The following is a 20,194-nucleotide window of genomic DNA, read 5'->3' as shown; positions in this document are numbered from 1 at the left end:
TGGGGTCCCCCAATTTGGCTGGGACAATTTTTGTGACAGTCCTTACCCTTCCTGGGGACTTCAGCAGGCAGCGATGATGCAGATCGGTGCCTGCAATGCTTCAGTGAGGCCAGTGGCATCCAGAGCCTGCCCTAACCCTGCTGGCCCCAGGCATAATGTGGCAAACCTCAACGTGGCCGGCTGCACGGTCCCTGCAGGGCTGCATCACCCCAGCCCTCTGGGGCAGCGGCATCCAGGACCACAGGGGTGCTGAGCAGACAGATTCCCTATCCAGGCCAAAAAAGCTGTGCCTGCCGAGGGTGGCTGGGAGGTACGCTGGCTCCTGGGGCTGTTCGCAGCTCTCGAAGCCCCCCAGCAGCCTCACGGGCAGAAAAGAGACCGCCGGAGCATGGTGCACCATGCTCCGGCGGTCTCTTTTCTGCCCGTGAGGCTGCTGGGGGGCTTCGAGAGCTGTTGGATGCCTGCAGCTAATCTCGCTTACAGGAGAGGCAGCGAGGAGGAACGGTGCCGATTTATTCCCTTAGACCGAGCCTGAGCTCACTCGCCGTTGTTTGTGCAACGTATTGTAATGTGCCCAACCCCTCCTTTACTCGTCGGTGCTGGCTGGAGTACCTGCCGCTCTCCAAACGTCACCAGGCTCCGGTTATAAAGCGCAGGCGATAGAGCGTTTCTCTGGCTCCATCTCTCCGAGAGGCACATCTTTGAGAAGCGAGCCGTACGTGGTTGGAAAGATGTTTTGTTCGGGTATCCTGACAGAGCCGAGTAGAAAAGAAGTGGAGATAAGGGAAGCTGCATCTCTCCACCAGCAGAGGAGGATGAAGCAGGCGGTTCAGTTTATTCACAAGGATTCTGCAGATCTCCTCCCTCTGGATGGGCTGAAGAAGCTGGGGACTTCAAAAGATACTGTAAGGCTTTATTGTGTTTACTGGAAGGAGACTTAAGAAGCTGGTAGGGCACTGTCTATTGTTTTTCTTCACGACGTTTTTGTGTTAGGACAAGTTGGTTGCTTGTGGAAATTGATTTTAAAAATGAGGCTTTTGTATGTAAAAGGAAGGGAGTAGAAATATGATGCTAGTTATCACCAGGGTTGCTTTTTGCTAGTAGGTGCTTTCAGATGCCTGGCACTCAGATCTAAAAGCTTTTAATTTTTTTTTACATTTGCATGAAAATGGGATATTGTTTTCAGTACAAAAATCCTCTCTGAATCAGAGTAAATCAAAATGGCTTCATATAATACAGACATATATACACATATGTTTGTCTGTGATGCATACATGCGCACTAGATATAATCACAAAAGATTCGGTAAAGTGCAGTCACTAGTACTTCAAAATATAAAACTGCCAAGATTACACTTTGATAAAGGCTTATGCATATTTTTTTTAAAAATGAAGATATATAATTCTAAGTCTTAAATATTTACATATGCAATGATCCATGTGATCCTGTAGCTGACATACACTATTCTTCATCATTTCCAAGGGCTGGAGAGCATTTCTAAATACTAATGTGCACAAATGTTTGAGCTTTCTCTAATGGGAAATGATACTTAAATGTAATACCAAAAGTTCTGATGTAAGGAGCAAAATCTAGAAAATATATCCTACTGAGGAAAGCTCCTTTACTTTTTTTTTTGCCCAATTGTTGCAAAATTCATGCACCTTGTAACACAATATTTGCTTTTTTCAATCTTTGATACAGGTACATTGAAAAGTGAATTTTTTTATTTTTAGTGGGGTAGTTTTGTTTTGTTTCGTTACAGCCTTCCTGCTCAGCTGGGTTCGGCTTGGCTCTGCCTGGCTGAGATAAGTGGAATGAGTTGGCTGTTCTCTGCAGCGCACATGGAGGTGATTTTTCTTGTCATCCCAAATGTTTTGCAGTTGTAGGAAGTGAAGCTCCTACCCAGGGAAAGGCTCGGAAGGAGCTTTCCTCGTGATCATTGAATGGCAGCTCTCCATCAGGGAGCTACAACGTGCCTTTCAGAGCGTGACGGTGGTGTTATTACTATTATCTGCAGAGTCTAAATAACACGTCATGGCTCAGCGACCCACAGTTTGCGGGACCGAGACCCTGATGACAGGGGTTTCTGCTCTGCCCAGATGAGAGAGGCAACAGGTAGCAGGAGCCGGGGGCACTGCGCACTGAAGTCCTCGTCGCCGCAGCAGCGAGGACCAGGTTTGGCGCCGGCGCCAGGGGCAGAGCGTGGGGCTTCTTGCCACAGCCCCGGTCACAGAAACATCACCCGAGGTTTTCTCCCTGCTCCTGTGCCTGCGCCGGCTGAGCCGTGGCTGCAGCATCGCCCCTGCTGCACCCACAGCCCCCGAGAGGAGGGTCTGCGTGCGGGGGCTCTCCCCAGGGACGTGCCGAAGCCCCGGGGAGGTCCACAGCTCCTGATCCTCTCCAAGCACAAAAAGGAGGTGCGGCACGGCAGAGGCGCGCTGCCCGCCCCGGCTGCCCTGGCTGTGGTGGGTCTCTGGCCGGGGTGAGAACCGAGCTGGTGTGGGCCACCCCACTGCAAAACCACCCCGTCCCCACACCACAGCGAGGGGCGATGGGGCAGTGGGCACGTGTGGCCAGGGCTCACCTTGGCCACAGCCTCCTGCCCCGTGGGACGTACGGGGAGTCCCCAAAGCGACAGCACTGGCACATGCCCAGGCTCGTTCCCACAGCCTCAACGAAGATGCTGTGAATTTCAGAGTCGTTGCGGTGGGTCGTGTTGCAGCAATGCTGCCAGCACCGCCACACTCACACCGCACGCGGCCGGGACTGCAGTGGGCATCGCTTCAGGAGGACCCGCCGTGTCTCCCCGGTGCCGTGGCTGCCTGGATGTCACAGGAATTGTCCCCAGGAGGAGCGGGGGATCATGCGTCTCTGAGACTAGAGGAAAGCACTAAGAGCCTCCGAAATGTGGGACTCCACTTTGTCATGGCCCCAAACTGAAAGGTCCAGGTCCAGAGGGGTTGAGCTGCACGGTCAGGAGGCCCAGGGCATCAGGGGTCTTTGCCCAGGGCGTTTGCATGCCTTTCTTGTGGATAACTGCACACCTCCTAACAATGCAGCACATTTTCGTATCTAAAGCTGCGCAACAGCTGTGGTGACGTGGGTGGAAGGGCTTTTGACGTGACTGGCATTATTAATGCAGGGTTTCCCACGGGGGGTTTCCAGCGGCCTTGGCAGGAGAAGAGAGGAGGTGACAGCTCCCCAGAGACGGGGACACGTGGTGAGGAGACACCCTGTCTGTCAGGGTGACAGCCGGTAGCGACCACTCCAATTTTGGGGAGAAATCCCTTTCCTTTTGGCCGCAGTGCAGGGGGTGCTGCGCACAGAGAGGTGGCAGCAGGTCACCAGGGTGGGTGTGCTGGCATCCCCCAGCTTGTGTGCCATCACTCGGCTCTTGAAGCATCTCTCCTGGTGATGCCCCTTATAGGCAGGTTTGATAACTACTTGTTGTAACTACCTACGTTAAGCCTCCAGTATTTTTTGGTGTATTATTCTGGGTTGGACCGAACTCTTCCAGCTCCTCGCTCCCTTTACGTAATCCACTTTGCCTAGTATAAGACCAAAATATAGCATAGCATACATCGGATTTGGCAAATGTAGGGGTGGATATACAGAGCAGAAATGGGTTTGGTTTAATGCCTCACTATTAGCCTCCTCTCCATAGCCCAGGAAATTGGCATGACATGGTCGTTAGCTGGGATTTGGTCACACCGTAACAGTGACCCCCTGCCTGACTTGGGCAGGGCGTGCTGGCCGTTGGCAGCTCCTCGTGCTCTGACACCTTGCCCTCGCCCTGAGAGCCAACAGACCAGTTTGGAGGGACTTTGCCTGAAACAGTCCCGCATCACTTTATAAGGTGGGAAACAAAGTTATAAAGAGTAACAAACAACAAGAACAAAAAATCATTTCCCTCTCCCAAAACGCCCTCAGAGCCTCCGCTGGGTGCCTGGGTCCTCGGCGCAGCTCTGGGTGCCCCCGTGGCCCTGTCCCCTGCTCCTGTAGCTGGTACAACATTGCAGTTAATTTCAGTGCTTTCAGTTTTCCCTGCTTTCCCACTGTGCACTCCCTAGAGTTTGTTGTCTTGGTTAAAAAGCAAAAAACTTTGATGTTACGTGTACTGTCTTGGTCAGAGACCTGGGGGCCCAGGGGGCACAGGAGAGCAGGGGGCATCTCTTGTCCCACCTCATCCCTCTGCGAGAGGGGCTGACAGCACGTGAGCACAGGCTGCTGGTAGAAGAGGTGGATTTGGATGAAGGGTGGGAAGAAGAGAGATAAATCGGTTATTTCTTGGGACAAGCTCCACTGGTGTGTTAAAACTCCTCACTTCTACTGTCTGGGTACAGAAGAGAGGTTTGGGAGAGGAGCTGGCGTCTTCCCTGACTTTCATCTCCACTTGAGTGAAACTGTTGTTGATGGGTCTTGTTATTCCCAGATCTAGAAGGCAAAACTGTGGGAAACCTGACAAAGAGATGGATACTGCAAGCTGCAACGATGCACTTGCTTATAAATTAGAGAGGAACAAAACTGGATTTGTGGTTTTGACAGACAGTGGTAAATAGGTTCAGCAATAGCTGGTGTCTCCACTCACTTCTTTTAGGTTTCTACTGTGGATTTTTTAGGGGATTATAGGTTTTTGCAAAGTCTCAGGGATAGAAAGGGAGATAGCTTATGAAAAAAATCATGGTTTGTGTTTATATTGTGCTGAATGATACTAGGAAGTAACTTATTTTTTTTGCACTTACACAGTGGTATATAACATTTTATTTTTTTATAAAACTTTCAACAGTTTTGTGTGATGCATAGAAAGACAGTACCAAATAATCTGAGTTACTTCAAACACCGGTCCTGGCTGCATGGCCAGGCTGTGCTGGAGGGAGAACGTGGCTGCCTTCCCCATTGCTGTCAGGGGGAGGTTTTCCTCCTCTCCCTCCCAGACATGGTCTGCTTGCAGTTTTCCAGCAAAATGTGCATTTGCAAATGTCCCCTGGCACATTAGCTGTTTATCAAGTACGTATCCATCACTTGAGTCATCTCCATGACTAACATCCCTCACTCTGTTGCACACGAGAGTCAAGGGAAATATAAGTTAAAGCAAACTAATTAATACCCTGGGACAGGATGGTGCTGCAGGGAACCTTTTCAGCCCCCTCTTGCTAGATTATTTCTGTATGGGAGCACAACATAAGCAATACTTGTCCCCTCGAAGGCAGGATTCGCTGCAGCTTTCAGAAGAGCAAGCGTCAACAAGACAGTCCTGTTTGTGGTGGTAACTCATGTTGGCTGAGTGCTGGATTTTTTTCCTTTTGGTGATGGATCCCATATAGGATTCATAAAACCAGGGCCTGAGAAAACCCATATGTGTAACTGGTTAACGATCCACAGGAGAACTAGTAGTTAAAAGAAATTTAGGTTTAAATCAAAGGTAGATGACAGTTAAAATAGCAGTGATGAGTGTGCTGGTGACTTGTTTTTCTCCAGCCTATTCTTTCAAAAGTATTTGGCAACATGATTGAGGCCGGGCAGATCAGAAGAGCACCCAGACTGTCCTGGATGATGCCATTCAGAAATTTCTCTCGGTCCTAGCTGAGCAGGGCTGGGCGTGAGGAGGTGACCACTGTGTGACGGGCTGTATTCTGGCCAGCTGGGAACTTCACCCATCCTCTTCTCCAGCCTCCTATCCCCTCGTTTGTTTTTTTTTGTGATGTGAAGAATTAGTCCTCCAGATGTGTGCCTGAGTTGCAGGCAAACATAAAGGGTAAGAAGGACATGCCATCCACTGTCAGCAAACCCTGGCTTGCATTTTTGCTCAGATGAGGAGCCTCGGAGGTGATCACGGTGCTGACTGTGCACCTATGGCTTCTGCCTAATGTAAGGCAGCCCTCGCTTCCAAACTGATTTGCTCGTGTCTCAGCACAGGGTCCATTACCAGTGGAGCCAGTCTGCCCACCTTTAATCTAGGTAAGTAATACTGGTTTCTGCTGTTCAGTCTCATTGGGAAGACAGTGGTCACCACAGCAGTGCTGGAGCTTTGTTATGTTTTGTGTGTGAAGGAGACAGCACAATGTCGGATCTGATTTCTCCTGGTCACTGGAAGCGTGGCTACGTTATTGCCTTTACATAGGACATGCTCTCTAGTGTGCTGGTCAGACATAGCACCTGCAACCAAAAACGGTCGTGGAATTTTATTTCCTTTCAAATCGCAGGTTGTATGCAGAAGTAAGAACAGTAAAGAGTGTGGAAAAAGGAGATTACGTGTCCCGATGACCACCTGATCTCATCAGTCAGGTCCAGTTTAACTGCCTGCGCTATGCCTACAGCAGGATCTGAAGCAGTAACATGGTTGCAGTTATTTTCGAATGATGCCAAGTTGCATTAGCCTTTTGCAAGTGCTGTTATTTAACATGCCACGCAGATTATTTTAAAGACGAGGCGCTGCGCACGAGGGTGCGCACTGGCCAACTCGGGGAACCATGGCCCAAGGTTTTTGAAGTTATACTGATCCCATTGAAATTCCCTTGGGATGAGGAGATTTACTGGTTTATATGGCTCTGCAGATACACAGGCATATTTAATATGAATGCAAATATTCAGGAATAAGCCAGTAAGAAGGTCTCTCTGTGGACAAATTAAAATCAGAAGGAAAGGGCAGTAATGGGGGGGAGATTAGCCAGGCAGAGAAATGAGCAGATAATCAAGCAGAGTCATTTCACCTCCAGCAGAGTATGTGCATCCATCCATGGCGAACATTAAACATAAAAAGGCTTTGGGGAAAGCAGTTGGAGATTTTGAGAGGCAACATGCTTCTCGCAGAGCAAATGGAAATGACAGAGAAAGAGAGAAGCCACCATACGAAGCATTGGCTGCTCCTGGGAGAATACCCACCTACCTCAGATGATCTTACCTCTTCCCCTCCTCTCCTTTCCCTTCCACAGCATGGCACCCAGGATTGGTCCCATTTACTCACCCTTAGCAGCTAAATACAAATGTGGAGGGAAGAGAGATGCAGGGCAATTTTAGAACAAATTCTGGTCTAAAGGCCAGCCCAGGTCTGACAATAGACACCGTCTGTAGCTCTCTTCTTGCAGTTGTGCCTTGTTCACTCACACCTGTAAAAGCCAATGCACAGACACCCAAATCAGCTTCTTAAATTCTGGGTTGATTCACACAAAGACCATCACCACAGGTGGAGGCTGGACATGGGTATTTCCTATGCCAGCAATGCCAGTGCTCAATGAAAGCATCTGCGTTCATTCAGTAAGCCCATCCACCTTTTTCATACTTTGTGGTGTGTGTAATTGGAAAGGTAATTTGTTACCTCTTAACTTTTCACATCACTGCAGAATTCCTGATATCCTTATCAACAGATGAAGGCTATGATGGCTGAAACACTGGCTTGGAAAAGGCCGACTTGTTTTGATTCCTATATGAGATCAAATCTTGAACTTGAGTTTGGAAAAAGAAAGGTATCCCCTCCAAATTCTGGTTAATATTTTGAAAGGAATATTCTCTTGCTGATACAAAGTAGTTCCCTTTAGTCAAAGCCAGGTAAGGCAGAGCTGGCAGAAGAGCAAATAGATGTAGGCTAGGAAGAGCGCATGTAGTCTGGGAATCAGGGAGAGTGAGACTTCAGGGCATCCCTCCCATGAGAGAAGTGCTGGCCCACGGGCACCACAAGCAGGCTGGCATTGCAGGTCACTTCGTGGCTTTCCTCTGGCTTCACCCTGTTCTTCTGTGTGTGTTTTTTCTTAAAGCAACCACATAATATCCTGCAGAAGCGCCTGATGGAGACAAATTTATCAAAACTACGAAGCAGCCGAGGCAGCTGGACTCCGAAGAGTGATATCTCAGCGCAGACCAACAAGCTGACTCAAACAAAACTGGGCAGCTCAGGGAAAACAGAGGACGAGGAGCTCATAGTGGTGAGCTGCCAGGTAATAGTCCCTCCCCAGCCTTCTGGGTTTTTTGCCCCCTAATTTTATTTCTGACAGCCTCAAGCAGTGCTCTTGTTCTCCGTGTTTCCCGATAAGGACTGCACTCTACCGGGGCTGTCACAGCCGTGGGGATGCTCTCGCTCTGCGGCTCAGGGCTGCTGTGGCATGGACACCTACCCCGGTATCACAGAGAAAACTCGTCTGGTGGATGTCTTCTCTTGGACATCAGGGCAGAGGGAGCAGCCAGGCTGGGGGAGCATGCTGAAACACTGGGGAGTAATTATCCATGGTGAATCCCTGTGCTCACAGCCCTTCCCCAAATGCTGGAGTGTGTCCAGAGAAGGGCAGCCAAGTTGGTGAGGGGCCTGGAGCACAAGTCTTATGAGGAGCGGCTGAGGGAGCTGAGGCTGTTGAGTCTGGAGAAGAGGAGGCTGAAGGGAGACCTTATCGCTCTCTGTAACTGCCTGAAGGGGGGTTGTAGCGAGGTGGGTACCGGTCTCTTCTGTCAGGTGGCTGGAGATAGGATGAAAGGAAATGGCCTCAAGTTGCGGCAAGGGAGATTTAGGTTAGATATTAGGAAAAATTTCTTTACTGAGAGGGTTGTCACACATTGGAACAGGCTGCCCAGGGAAGTGGTGGAGTCACCATCCCTGAAGGTATTAAAGCGAGTGGATGGGGTACTCCAGAACATGGTTTAGTGGGCACGGATGATGGTTGGACTCAATGATCTTGAAGGTCTTTTCCAACCTAAATGATTCTATGATTCTAAATGCCATCCCTCTTTTCTTTCCCCAAGAGTAATTTCACATTTCTCCTCCTTACCCCCACGCTTTTTTATATTTCCAGCTCTCCACAATATCCTGGCTGCCTGGGGCTGCCCCTTTGGCTTTCTGCCGGGGCACATGCTGCTGGGAAGGGCTCAGGACCCAACACCATGTTGTTTAGTAGCATCACCTTATTCAAACAGCAGCTCAAGAGCCAACACTCTTGGGTGCCTGGGGTGGACGAGGTGATACCCTGTGGGCACTGACTGTGTGGTGGAGTGGGGATGGGCTGGCACGAGGAGGTGTTGGTATTTTGGCAGGGACCAGTGTGTACAGAGCAGAGATGCTGGACACCCTGTGCTCATTCTGCATCCCACGCATCGTCTCCTGTCTCTGCTTGCTCTTACAGTGTGCGGGGAAGGAGCTGAAGGCCGTGGTGGACACTGGCTCACAGCACAACCTCATGTCGTCCGCCTGCTTGGACAGGCTAGGGTAAATATCCAGCCAGATTTCTGTTTTGTGGGAACTTGTGGCACCTGGCAGCACAGGCAGTGTACCTGGGGCTGGGGCTTCACTGGTGCCAGAGATGGCCCTTCTGGAAGGGAGTGCTCTGGGCTGTGCCTGGGCAAACCCCTGACCCTCCTGTTACAATCAAATCCTGGTTTATTCTTAAATGTCCTTGCAGGGAGCTGAAATAGAAAGCCACTCATACCAACCTACTCACCTCTGAGTAAATCCCTTTGCAGGGTTGGATAAATTTGTATTTTTTCAGTGCCTGCCTGTTGTCATTCAGTGCCTCGTGAAACAGCTGAACCCCCTCCCTGGCCTTCTGCATCCCCGGGGCAGGCGTGGGGCTGGGACGGGGATCGTGCCCCGCTGTGGGGCAGGGACCTGCCTGCGGGCATGATCCCGCTGGCGGCTGCAGCACTGCTGGCCCCAGCACCGGGTGTAAAGCAGCTGTGCGGTTGTGTACGTGCATGTGCTCGAAATTTGGTGTCTGATGCTACTCCCGGTAACAAATTTCTCCCAGTTGAAGGGAAAGGAAATGTATTTATGTAGCGTTAGAGAGCTGACTGCCAGCCATTTGCAGCAAAACTCCCGCTGATCTCCAAGGAGCAGGATCAGGCATCAGCTCACAGCGTACCAAGGAGATTTTGGGACTTTATTCCCATGGAGTCATTGCTTTTTAACACCAACTTGCAGTGATTGCGCAAAAACCAATTGCAGTTGCTCCCTGAGCGTTACTGCATGGCCCTGAATGAATGGTGCCTGTTTTCTGACCAGACAGTCATGACTTCTTTGCACAAGTGTTTAGTGCCTGGAAGGTGGTTGCGCTTACTACAAACTTGTCACCAACTGTGGAGCTGCTCAGCCTAGCTTACGGATGATAACAGTGCGTTTGGAGGGGTCTCATCTTGCAAGATGCTGTATTGGCCGCTCAACACATCTGAGTTGCACAGCGATGCTCTGGGACAGTTCACCTGCTCTCTGTGTTACTCATGGGTGTCCTGTGCAGCTTTTGCAGAACCAGTCTGCTTCAGGAGTCCCGCCCTTCAAAGCACACTTAAGAAATAGGTCAGAGCCAGTTTCTGCTCTCGGGTTATGGGGATTCCCTCCTGATTTGAGCAAGACCACTTCTGTAGCCATCAGCCGGACAGCTGCAGTTAAAAGGCCCATGTCCTTCCCCAGCGTTATACATCAGCAATGAGTGAGCTTTGGTTCCCGCTAGGTGGGAGCCCACGGGCACCGGGGTGTGCGAGGGCCACTTTGCATGCGCAGGCGGGCAGCGTGGCCGGAGTGACGCCCCGTCCTGCGTGCGCTGCCAGCTGAGGTCTGCAGCAGGCAGGACTGCCTCGCAGGCAGCTTCCTGCAGCTCCTTTGCTGTTTGTGTTTGCGGGGACAGAAGCTAAAGCCAGATTAACAAAGCGGGTTAAAACCAGGGCTTTGATGTCTGGCTCGCTCTGCCGTCGCTGTGGTAGGTCCTGTGTGACAAGAGGCACCGCTCCAGGATGTTTTACTTCAAAGCAGTCCCGCACGCGTGCCAACGAAAAAACACGGGTTTTGTTTAAATCCAGCTCTGGAAAGCAGCAGGGAAGAGGCGTGCTCGGCGATTTTGCTCTTGCTCCTGCCAGGGCAGGAAGGGCCCCGCAGTGCGCTTTGCCGGGTGCTGCCGCCTGCAGTGGAGGCTCAGCGGCTCCGGGGACGGGTCCTGCTACTGAGGTCTCTGGGGGCTCAGCGCCTAAAAGCAGCGTGTGTGTGCCTGAGGCACAGGCTCAATTCCTCCCTTCTTTTTTAAAAATCTTTTTGCACCTTGTCACGGTGCCGTTCGAGCTCTTCCCCTCACCTCTGAGCAAAGCGGTAGGGTTAGCTCGCAGGTTGCCGCCGCGTAAGAAATCCCCTGCGGAGGGGTAGGTGCAGGTGTTAGGTGAGCAGCTCTGGTCACTGCACGCTGCTGGGGACTTTCCACTTTCAAACCCAGCTCCGAGATGTGTCACTGCATCGTGCATCAGTGGTTCTCGCCACGCTGCAGTTTCCCAGCCGGCTCTCAGCCCACGGGCTATCTGTCCATCCTTGGGTCAGTCTCAGCTGTGACGAAGCTCTTCCTTGAAGGTGGCTTGACTCTGTCCCCCCCCGTGGTCTCTCTGCAGCCCTGGTCTCACCTCGGAAAACCGTCTGGGTCAGCAGATGCTGGAGCGAGGAGCCATCTCCAGCTGTATCTCGGCTCTGTTCAGGTCCTGGCTCCAGCACCGCAGCCCGTGCCCTGCGTTGGGATCAAATGGGGGGAAACAAAGACCACAGCCAAAGACCACGTGTCTTCCCTTGAGTGGATAGAGAAGCCATTGGAGTTGACTGCACCCCAAAAAGCCACTCCAACCTGTCTCGGACCAGAGTAAAGCCAGCTCCAGGGCAAGGAGGGCATAAACTTCTTCTTGATACGTTCCCACTGCTTTTTACGGCCGGTCCCTAAGGGAATAGGCAGAGGGGATCCAGCTCCTTCTCTCTGCTACCTCTCCTGGTCATTGTACCTGTGTTAAATGGCATGGGCAATCCCCACCTCAGTCCCAGGACCTCTGCCTTTGAGGGGGGCTGGTCCCCCCTGAACGGATGGACAGACACATACACGCACTGCTGCAATGCAGCTCAGCAGAAAGGTACCTCAAATAGCCCAAAAGTAATACAGCTTTTATCCGAGGGAGGGATCACCACCTCAAACTGCCTTGCCATTAGGTTCTTGTTCAGTTTAAAAGAGAAACTGAAGCTAAATAATTAATCAGTGTTGTCAGACTTGTTCATGGGGCATAGATAGAAGAAACAACTGTACCTGAGATATCCCTGACATCCTTTTTTCCTTTTCTCGGGCTGAATGTGATTGATCTGTCCCCATTTCCTCTGAATAAACCCAGCAGCAGCACCTGCTAACACCCATGGGTCGGGCACGCTGCCCCGGCTGCGAGACATGGGCACGCAGTGTCGGCAGCTCTGCTGGCGGGAGCTGGAGTAGAGTATCCCTTCCTTACACCCACACTGCATTAGAAGCAATTTTAGATCAGCAGCTTCCCCAAGTCTTGAGGAAATGTAGGAATGAAGATTCCTCAGCTAAAAAGCAAAATCCAGTAAGGAGCTCTGCTTGGGGCAAGGGCTGATGTGGCCCCAGGGCTGTGTCGTGGGTCATGCTATGGGCTGACGTGGGTGTAGGCTGCTGGCTGTACGCAGAGCATCACAGAAAACCTGCCAAGAAAGTAGCTTTCCAATAACAGTGTGGTAATATGAGCAAGCGAAGAGCACTTCAGGTGTAAGTACCCCCTGAATGCCATTTGCTCCTTGCCGGAGCAGCTGAACTGTGGCCGTTTCATGTCAGAAGTGTTTTGAATGCGCAGGTTGAAGGAGCAGCTCAAGGCACTCCCTGTCGAAGAGGAGATGGTTTCATTGCCACACAAGGTGAAGGCAATCGGCCAGATTGAGTGCCTCACCCTCACAGTGGGAGCCGTCCCCGTGGAGTGTGCTGCCCTCGTCGTGGGTGAGTGTGTGTGTGTAAAAATGAAGCTTCAGAAACATGTTAAAATTAAAGTAGAACTACTGCTTTTCTGCAGCAAGAGTGTCTCTTTGGTCCTTGGGAGGGAGGAGGATGTGTTCAGCAGGGCTGTGCTGGCGGCCCCAGGCTCGAGCTCTGCCGTGCCGATGGAGCAACCACCGTGTCTCCCTGCAGGCGCGTCCGCCTGCCCTCGTCTCATCATGTTTCCCTCCGGAGTAACTCAGTCCCTTTGTAAACAGGGTTTTATTTAGCAGAGCAGCCATGAAGGAAGGATGGTGTTACTGACAAAAAGCACGGGAGAACATTTTGAATGTATAAATCTGAACGTTCCTCTTTTTCAGAAGACAATGAGAAACCCTTCTCCTTTGGGCTGCAGACGCTGAAATCTCTGAAGGTAGGGGGGTTTCCAACAGGGCTTTTACCTATGCTGGGGGAGCTGGGACCACTATGAATTGCAGTTTTCCCTCTTACCTAAAGGCATTTGTTCTCTACAGTGTGTCATAAACATGGAGAAGCACCATCTCGTTCTGGGGAAGACGGAGAGGGAAGAAATCCCGTTCGTGGGCAGCGGCAGCGCTGCGGTGGGCGAGCAGTAAGCTGGCTGGGGAGGTGAGCTGTGTGTGCACCCTTGAGCCTGATGGCAGTGCCCCCCGGTACGGCCACGGAGGAGCCCCCAGACCCTCGCTGCGGGTGAGCGAGAGCTCACCAGCGCTGGCAGAAATTGTTTTCATTAGCCCATTGAGTTTTGAAACAGAGTCCTTGGCTTTTTCAGCAGCGTTTTTCAGCTTTTGCTGCTTTTTTTCCAGTAAGCGTTGTACGGCAAAGGGGGTATCTGAAAAGACACGCACAGGGGAACACCTTAGGAAATGTACTTTCTGGAGGTCACTAGGAAGACTCCTTGAGTGTCATTTTGAGAGTGTTCCCAAACAAATCTTTTTCTGGAAAATATTTACAAAGCAAGGTAAATAAACCCACATGAATGTTTTGCAAAGCACAGGAGAGAGAGATTCTGCCTGGAGATAAGTCTTGCCACTTCTCCCTGCATTGCCCCGGCTGCCCTCCTGCCGGCTGCTCCTGATGTCCTGGACTTTTTCAGCCTAATTTTCCTATAGAAAGAGAAATCTGTGCTGTCTGCTCTGGTACGTCCTAAATGTGTGTGGCTTGTGATGGCTGGCTCTGCAGGCAGGCAGGCAGCAGTCAGGGCAATCCCCCTCCTTCCAGACACTGCGTGGGGCTCTTCCTCGCTGAGCACTGCGAAAAAGAGATGTATCACTGGCTCCTGCCACTGGCTTACAAAACCGGCAGGCACCAGGTGCCTGAGAGAGGGATTTGCACTTACGTGCCTCTCCGGCTTCGCAGGCAGCGCTTGTGGTTGCTCAGCGATGAGCGCTGTGGACGCAGCCATCTAAAAAATATTTAGTCACTGCGTAAGAAAGCGTCTTTGGCGAATGATGTAGGACAGCACCTTCTTTAGCTGCCTGTCGTGACCAGCCACAGTCATTTTGGACGTCCTGCACCCCCAGTGCAGCTTGAGCAGGCAGTACACGAGGGATGTACGCGCTAGTGCGGGGAATCAGGACGAGGGTGCATGTGTACCCGCCGTATGCCGGACAGCAGCCGGCCATGGGTGCTGCCCGTGGGCGAGCCCAGGGACCACTGGTACAGCCCCGCGGGGAGAGCGTCCTGCAGCGCAAGGCGCCGGGTGGGTTTCCCTGTCTCCTCTGAAATAGGGATGCGAGAGGCATGGTGTAGTTCTTTTGCCACTGCAGTGATGAATTATTTCTTGGTACTGCATTCAAGGCCAAATTTTGCTGGTTTTTTTTTTTGATGAAAGACGCCCATTTTATTGAATGTCTTTTCCTTCCTGTTTCAGCAGTTTGGCGGCATAAAGAGAAATTGAAACACTGTCCCCACACAAGAGCTTGACATCAAAGAAATCCTGTGCAGCTGTTCCAGATGAAACAGCAGCTTGCTGCTTTGAAAACATTTATACTAGGCTACAGCTTGAGTAGAGCTAAATGAAATCCTGTTCAGTAGCCAGTAATTTAGAGATATTGTCATGTTTATCTATGGGTTTTGAGAAACAAACGTGTGCTTATTTTCTGGACTTTTCTATATAGTGTCCTCTTTATTACAAACAGTTGGGAAAACCTTATGAACTTCTTCTGATGAGAAAAATACTTTTTATAGTGGCCTCGTATGAGTAATTGTATTTAGCTGTGACTAGAGGCTATCAGAATGAAATTTTTATTAACGATTTTTCCAGGGGCTAAGCATTTATATTCACTTAATTGATATTGCCACATACAAATGGCCATTACCAGGAAGTTACTCCGAGTAAAATAACAATGTTAATACCACCTAGGAATTATAGCTCATCCTGTTAGCATAGTAATGTTGCAATGTAATTAGGGATACAACTGCTGGCTTGATGAGAAAGAGCAATTACAGAATTATTAATGGGTTATGGGCTTCTCTGCAGTGGTGTGGCAGAAGCACAGAAATAGGGTTTGGGAGGGCTTCTGGGGTGATCTCCCGCAGCTCCCAGCTCGCCGTGGGGTTGGTGCCGGCACAGGGGCAGCCCACTGCGGCGCTGCCTTGCTGGGGCACGAAACCCCCCGAGGAGGGATCCTCCGGGCAGGTCTCAGCTGCCTTCCTGGTGGGAGTAGTCAGGAAAATTAATCATTGTATTGAGCCAAAAAGCAACAAACAAGCACAAAAGGATGTCGTTCGGAAAGCAGCAGATGCTGAGCCTCATTGGTATATCAGGAACCAAATGGCCCCAGCGTGCCCTTGGTTCTCCCCTGCTGCCAGGACCGGTGCCTCCGCCTGCCCGCCCAGCGCCCAGCACCCAGCCTGAAGCACCAGCAGCAACTGGGCTATGTGCTGGTGCGAGTTACCGACTTCACTTGGACTTTAGTATTGCTGCCAGAAATGCCATATTTTTTATATCTATTTACCAATTGCTTGGGATCTTAAGTATGACGCTAACCTTGATCGCACTCAGGGCAGGTGGGGGTTTTCACCAGGACAGACATTTCATTCAGCGTTACTGTCCCGTAGCAGCAGGGTTGCTACTTCACACGCTGCTTGCTTGCAGACCAGAACAAATGTACGGTATTGCTTGGGGGAGCCTGGCCTCACACAAAAGCAGCTTTCTAGATTTTTAAAAGCTAATGGGAATTAATTACTGTCATCTGCTGAAGAGGCATCTTTAAAATTCAGAATAATATCTTGGTGATGTCGTGCATCTGCCGATGGCCGGTCCTGCTGCAGCCGGATCCGCGAGGGCTAGCTGTGTGCCGCAGGAGCGGGAGCGCTGCGCCGGCAGCTTTTCCTTACCAAAAGCCCTTTGGCGGCGGGCAGGCGCAGGCTGCAGCGTGGCTCAGCGTGGCTGCGGGGTGTCCCACGGGGTCCAAGCAGCCGCTCATGCACTTAAGCCTCCCCGCAGACATTAATGCACCGCTCGCCCAGGCATCCCGTGGTGTGTAGCGTCAGCCGCAAGCACTGACATCGTCGCTGGCATTTCCACTTAGGAAATGTGTTGGCAGTCCTGGGCGAGGACCAGTAACTCTTGTCATCTCGTGGCCATGGGCTCAGGTCTGGACCCCGTCCCGCCAGCCAGGCTCCTGCCAGCTTTGGCCAGTCTGTGCACAGTAACGCTCTCTCATGCCTGCCGTGGCATCTAAGCTGGAGCTTTATCTCCTGTAGTGGGTTTGAACCACTTTTCAATATTGGGTATGACTAGCAAATCTGAACTATCCGTATTTTGAGTTATTTTCTATTTTGGTGATAAGTCTCAGTGTTTTCTCTACATACAGTATTTTATATAACACAGCGCTCTCTCTCTATATATATTTACAGGGTTAGGCTGCCCAGGGCAGTCCCACTGCTATGTTGTAGAAATATTTCACTAAATGTGAAATATATTTGATTATTTTATATGCTATGAGTTTGGTATTTTGGTACTTCTTTCTTTCTGTGCTTATTACTGTGCTAAATGTCAAATTAAATCTAAATAAAGTTACATTGTTATTGCTGTTTATTTGCTTGTATTCTGGATGAGCTGTTTATTTGCTTTCAGTGCACTTCTCTGTTGAGAATAAGAGTTCATTTCACTCTTTACCCTGGTGGGGCTCCGCAGTGCTTTTGTGCTTCGGTTGGGAATTGCTATCGGACTGTACAGAGAGTGGCAGTGGAGACGCGCTAACCGGGCAGGCTAAATGGCACGCAGCACTTGTGGTAAAATGTGAGCATTTGAAATGCCAGCCTTTTGTTGCCATGTATCTCTCTCCCAAAGGAGGTGTGAGATCCTTCTTGTGCTGCTTCGAGTTTTACCCTTTGGAAAGCTGAGTTTGTTTCTGCTGCATTTGGCTAGCTCGCTGGGGCAATGCCAGCCAGTGTAAAGGAATATGAAGGCAATTTTGTAAACTTTATGAAGCTAGGAAAAGAAAGTGGTCAGAGCAAAAGACAGGTAAGGCATGCATGCAATAGCTATGTGACCGCAAACAGAAGAGCAGAAGCCCGAGATCAGGGCCTTCCCCAAAGCTTTGAATGTGGATTTAGGGGCTTGTTGTCTCTGCCCAGATAGGCTTTAGGACTAAAGCATCTCTATCTTACCGATGAGAAATTATCCTTTACCCACTCAAAGTCCCACAGCAAAAACCTTTGGTGGAGCAGCAGTACACCAAGCCCAGTAAAAGTGGCTCTCCTCAGCACCTGGCTGCCTTTCTCTGACTGTCGAAAGAAACCAGACTCCAGCAGTAAAGTGGAGAAAAAATGAGGAGGATAAACGTACAAATAATATGGCCAATACACAAGGCAAAAGTAACAACTTGTGCTTCCTGGAGCTGCTACGAGTTTCTAGACTTACTCAGACTATTCCTGACGCTAGAGAGCAGAGTCCTAGCACACGCAAATGAAAAATCAATGGGGAAAATTTCATCCCTTCTGCACAGGGCGGGTCTAGCCCTGGTGCTGGTGGCCCTTCAGAGGTGGCTCCTGTGAGCAAGATGCTCTATAAAACAGGACAGCTGCTATAGGAGACAGGTGCTCGCCTCAGTCCAGAGGGATTATAGACTATGGGAAGTAACATCAGATCTCTTGCACAAGCACTTGCGTGGCCACAGAATTAAATAATAAAGCAGCCGAGTATTGCAGACCAGCTCAGCAAGTCCTGGGTCCCTGCTCCGGCTTACCTCCAGCACGGTCGTGTGCCTATGCGCCTTTGGCAACCTCTCCCTGACATGGCTTTGCAGGAAGCCCGGGCATGGCCCTGCAAGCAGGGGACCCGCTGCCTCTTGGCAGGTGCCTGGGGGCAGAGAAGAGGGCAATGCCTGAAATAATCTGGGACGAGAAGGACGTGGGAGATAAAAAGGCAGCTGCTAGCAGATGTTATGAGAAGCCCCTGGGGTGGCAGAGGGTTTTGTTGAATGATTTATGCCCCAGCTGGTGAACGCTGTCATGCTGCAAACAAGCATCTCACAGGTGAGGACAAGCACAAGCCCTCCAAGCAGCCTAAGGGAAAGTGAGCCAGCTGCTCCTTGGCCAAAGGGCTCCCCAGCACTATCGCTTGTGCTCATGTAGTCAGCAAAGCGTGGCGGGACAAAACACCTTCTCCCCCTCTGATGTCTCGTCTTCATTTTGGTCACGCCAAAAGCAGAGACGAAGCACGCAAAGAAGATGTTAACAGGAGCCTCAGCTGGTCCATTGCAGTACTTCAAAAGGTGGTGGAATGTGCAGGATCTTGATGCCTGGGGCCCTGCAATTAAGATGGCCCATGTGATTAAGACATTGACGCTTGCTGAAAACTTTAGAGATCTGGACAGCTGGTGGAGAGTGGCTGTCAGGCTCCCAATTCATGTCTACATTTCATTGTAGGTGATGCACCCGAGGCCACGCAGGCAGGCAGTAGCGGAGGAGGAGCACCCCAGGCCTATGGAGTGGGGCTCTCCTCGTGACCCCACCACCTTCCTCTCCACATCAGTCCAAGCAGCTATGGAGCCGACCGTCCAGTTTAACTCTTCCTGGGCTGGCACTCTGCAGCAGCACTTGCTGCTGATCTGAGTGGAAAGTCAGAGGACATTGCCAGGAGTAGCCCTGCAGCAGCATTATTCACACACATTTTGTGTCCTGCTGAGAGCCACCAACATTTTTTCATCGCCTCTGCCAGCAGAGCAGCTGATTAGACAAGACCTGCTGGGGCATCCCTCCACAGCTATCTGCAGGGTAATCTGTTATCTAATAACTCTCTAGGGAGGTCCTTTTTATGGGCTTTTCTATTGCTGTTTTCCTGATGATAATGTGATGCTCAACATGTTGTGAAAACAAATCTGATTTTGTATGTCTCAGAAGCAAATAACTAGATGACTTATTCCAATATAAACATATGTTTTAGGGCTGTACGTTGCTTGGTTTGTTTTATGGGGCAAACATCAGTTGAGGTCTGTATTGCTTTATCACCTGCTCACTTACTAGATGGAGGTGAGGTATTGGGTTTCCATCAGCTGAAAGTCTGCTCCTTTTCATAAGCTGAGTTTTCTCTTTTTTCTCTTTTTCATGGGCTGTGCACTGCTGGGGCTAGCTCAGCCATGTGCTAGTCGTCTCCTCCTCCTCCTCTGTTAACAACCACATTGCTGACGAAAGGCTACAGACTCTGGAGATGACGCTGTAGGTATTGGTGACATTTCACTGAAGCTGGCATTGCTGAAAAGGCAATTGATTTAACGATTTCGATACTAGAGTGGCGCTGCCACCACTTCCCCACGATGAGACTTCATCACTCTCAAAGTGGGTGTGAAGACAGTCAACAACCTAAAAATACTGGGAGTTCAGGAATAACAGGAAGCCACGGCAGCGGGAGAACTAGCTGGGGGGATGCTGCAGGACTTTCTTTCGGTTTTTGAATGCAGCAGGATCGATGCCTGGAGCTTACGAGAGAGCCATCGGCACAGTGGCTGCCCCCGCTGTGAGATGTGGTTGGACTCTCCAGAAAAGCATCTCAGCTCGCACAAGGGGAAGAGGTGCAAAGCTACGTGCTTATTAGATGTAAAACCACCAGTATCCTAGAAACAGGTGGTGTATCTGCAGAGGGTGGGGAGTTCTTAATGCCACTTCAGCCCTGCGTGTCTCGCCTCTGCTGTCCACGTGTCCCCCCCCGGGCAGCGGCAGGGCCAGCACCGATTTACTGCTCACCTCCTTTCACCTCTTTCTCAAAGACCAGGAAAAACAACCTCCTCCCTGCAGTGGCCATGCAGGCACTGCTACTGCAGGTGAGAAAACCGCTACCACCCCAAAGTGCCTTGCAGGGGTTCGCTGCCTGCAGGGCTGGCACAGCCTGCACCGGCCCCGTGCCCGTGCCATGGTGTCCGGCAGCGCTGCGCTGCTCTTTGTGCCTGGCTTGGCCGGGCTGGCCCATGCTGCAGCCGCAGGGACCGCGCTGGGGCACAGCGGGCTGCAGCTGCAGC

General features: G+C 50.8%; 1 protein-coding gene across 1 annotated transcript; it reads left to right on the top strand.

The window, feature by feature from the left end:
- The first annotated feature begins 731 nt into the window (after positions 1-731).
- On the top strand, positions 732-14,762 carry NRIP3 (nuclear receptor interacting protein 3). The gene is made up of 7 exons (XM_075047069.1): positions 732-905; positions 7,752-7,931; positions 9,105-9,187; positions 12,574-12,713; positions 13,070-13,122; positions 13,223-13,284; positions 14,620-14,762. The coding sequence occupies exons 1-7, from the start codon at positions 732-734 to the stop codon at positions 14,738-14,740; spliced, it is 813 nt and encodes a 270-aa protein (XP_074903170.1). The 3' UTR covers positions 14,741-14,762.
- Positions 14,763-20,194: the final 5,432 nt, after the last annotated feature.

The sequence above is a fragment of the Buteo buteo genome, chromosome 16 (genome assembly GCF_964188355.1).
Source record: "Buteo buteo chromosome 16, bButBut1.hap1.1, whole genome shotgun sequence".
Classification (NCBI taxonomy): domain Eukaryota; kingdom Metazoa; phylum Chordata; class Aves; order Accipitriformes; family Accipitridae; genus Buteo; species Buteo buteo.
The sequence above is the reverse complement of the archived record's forward strand: the minus strand, read 5'-3'. Positions and strand labels throughout refer to the sequence as shown.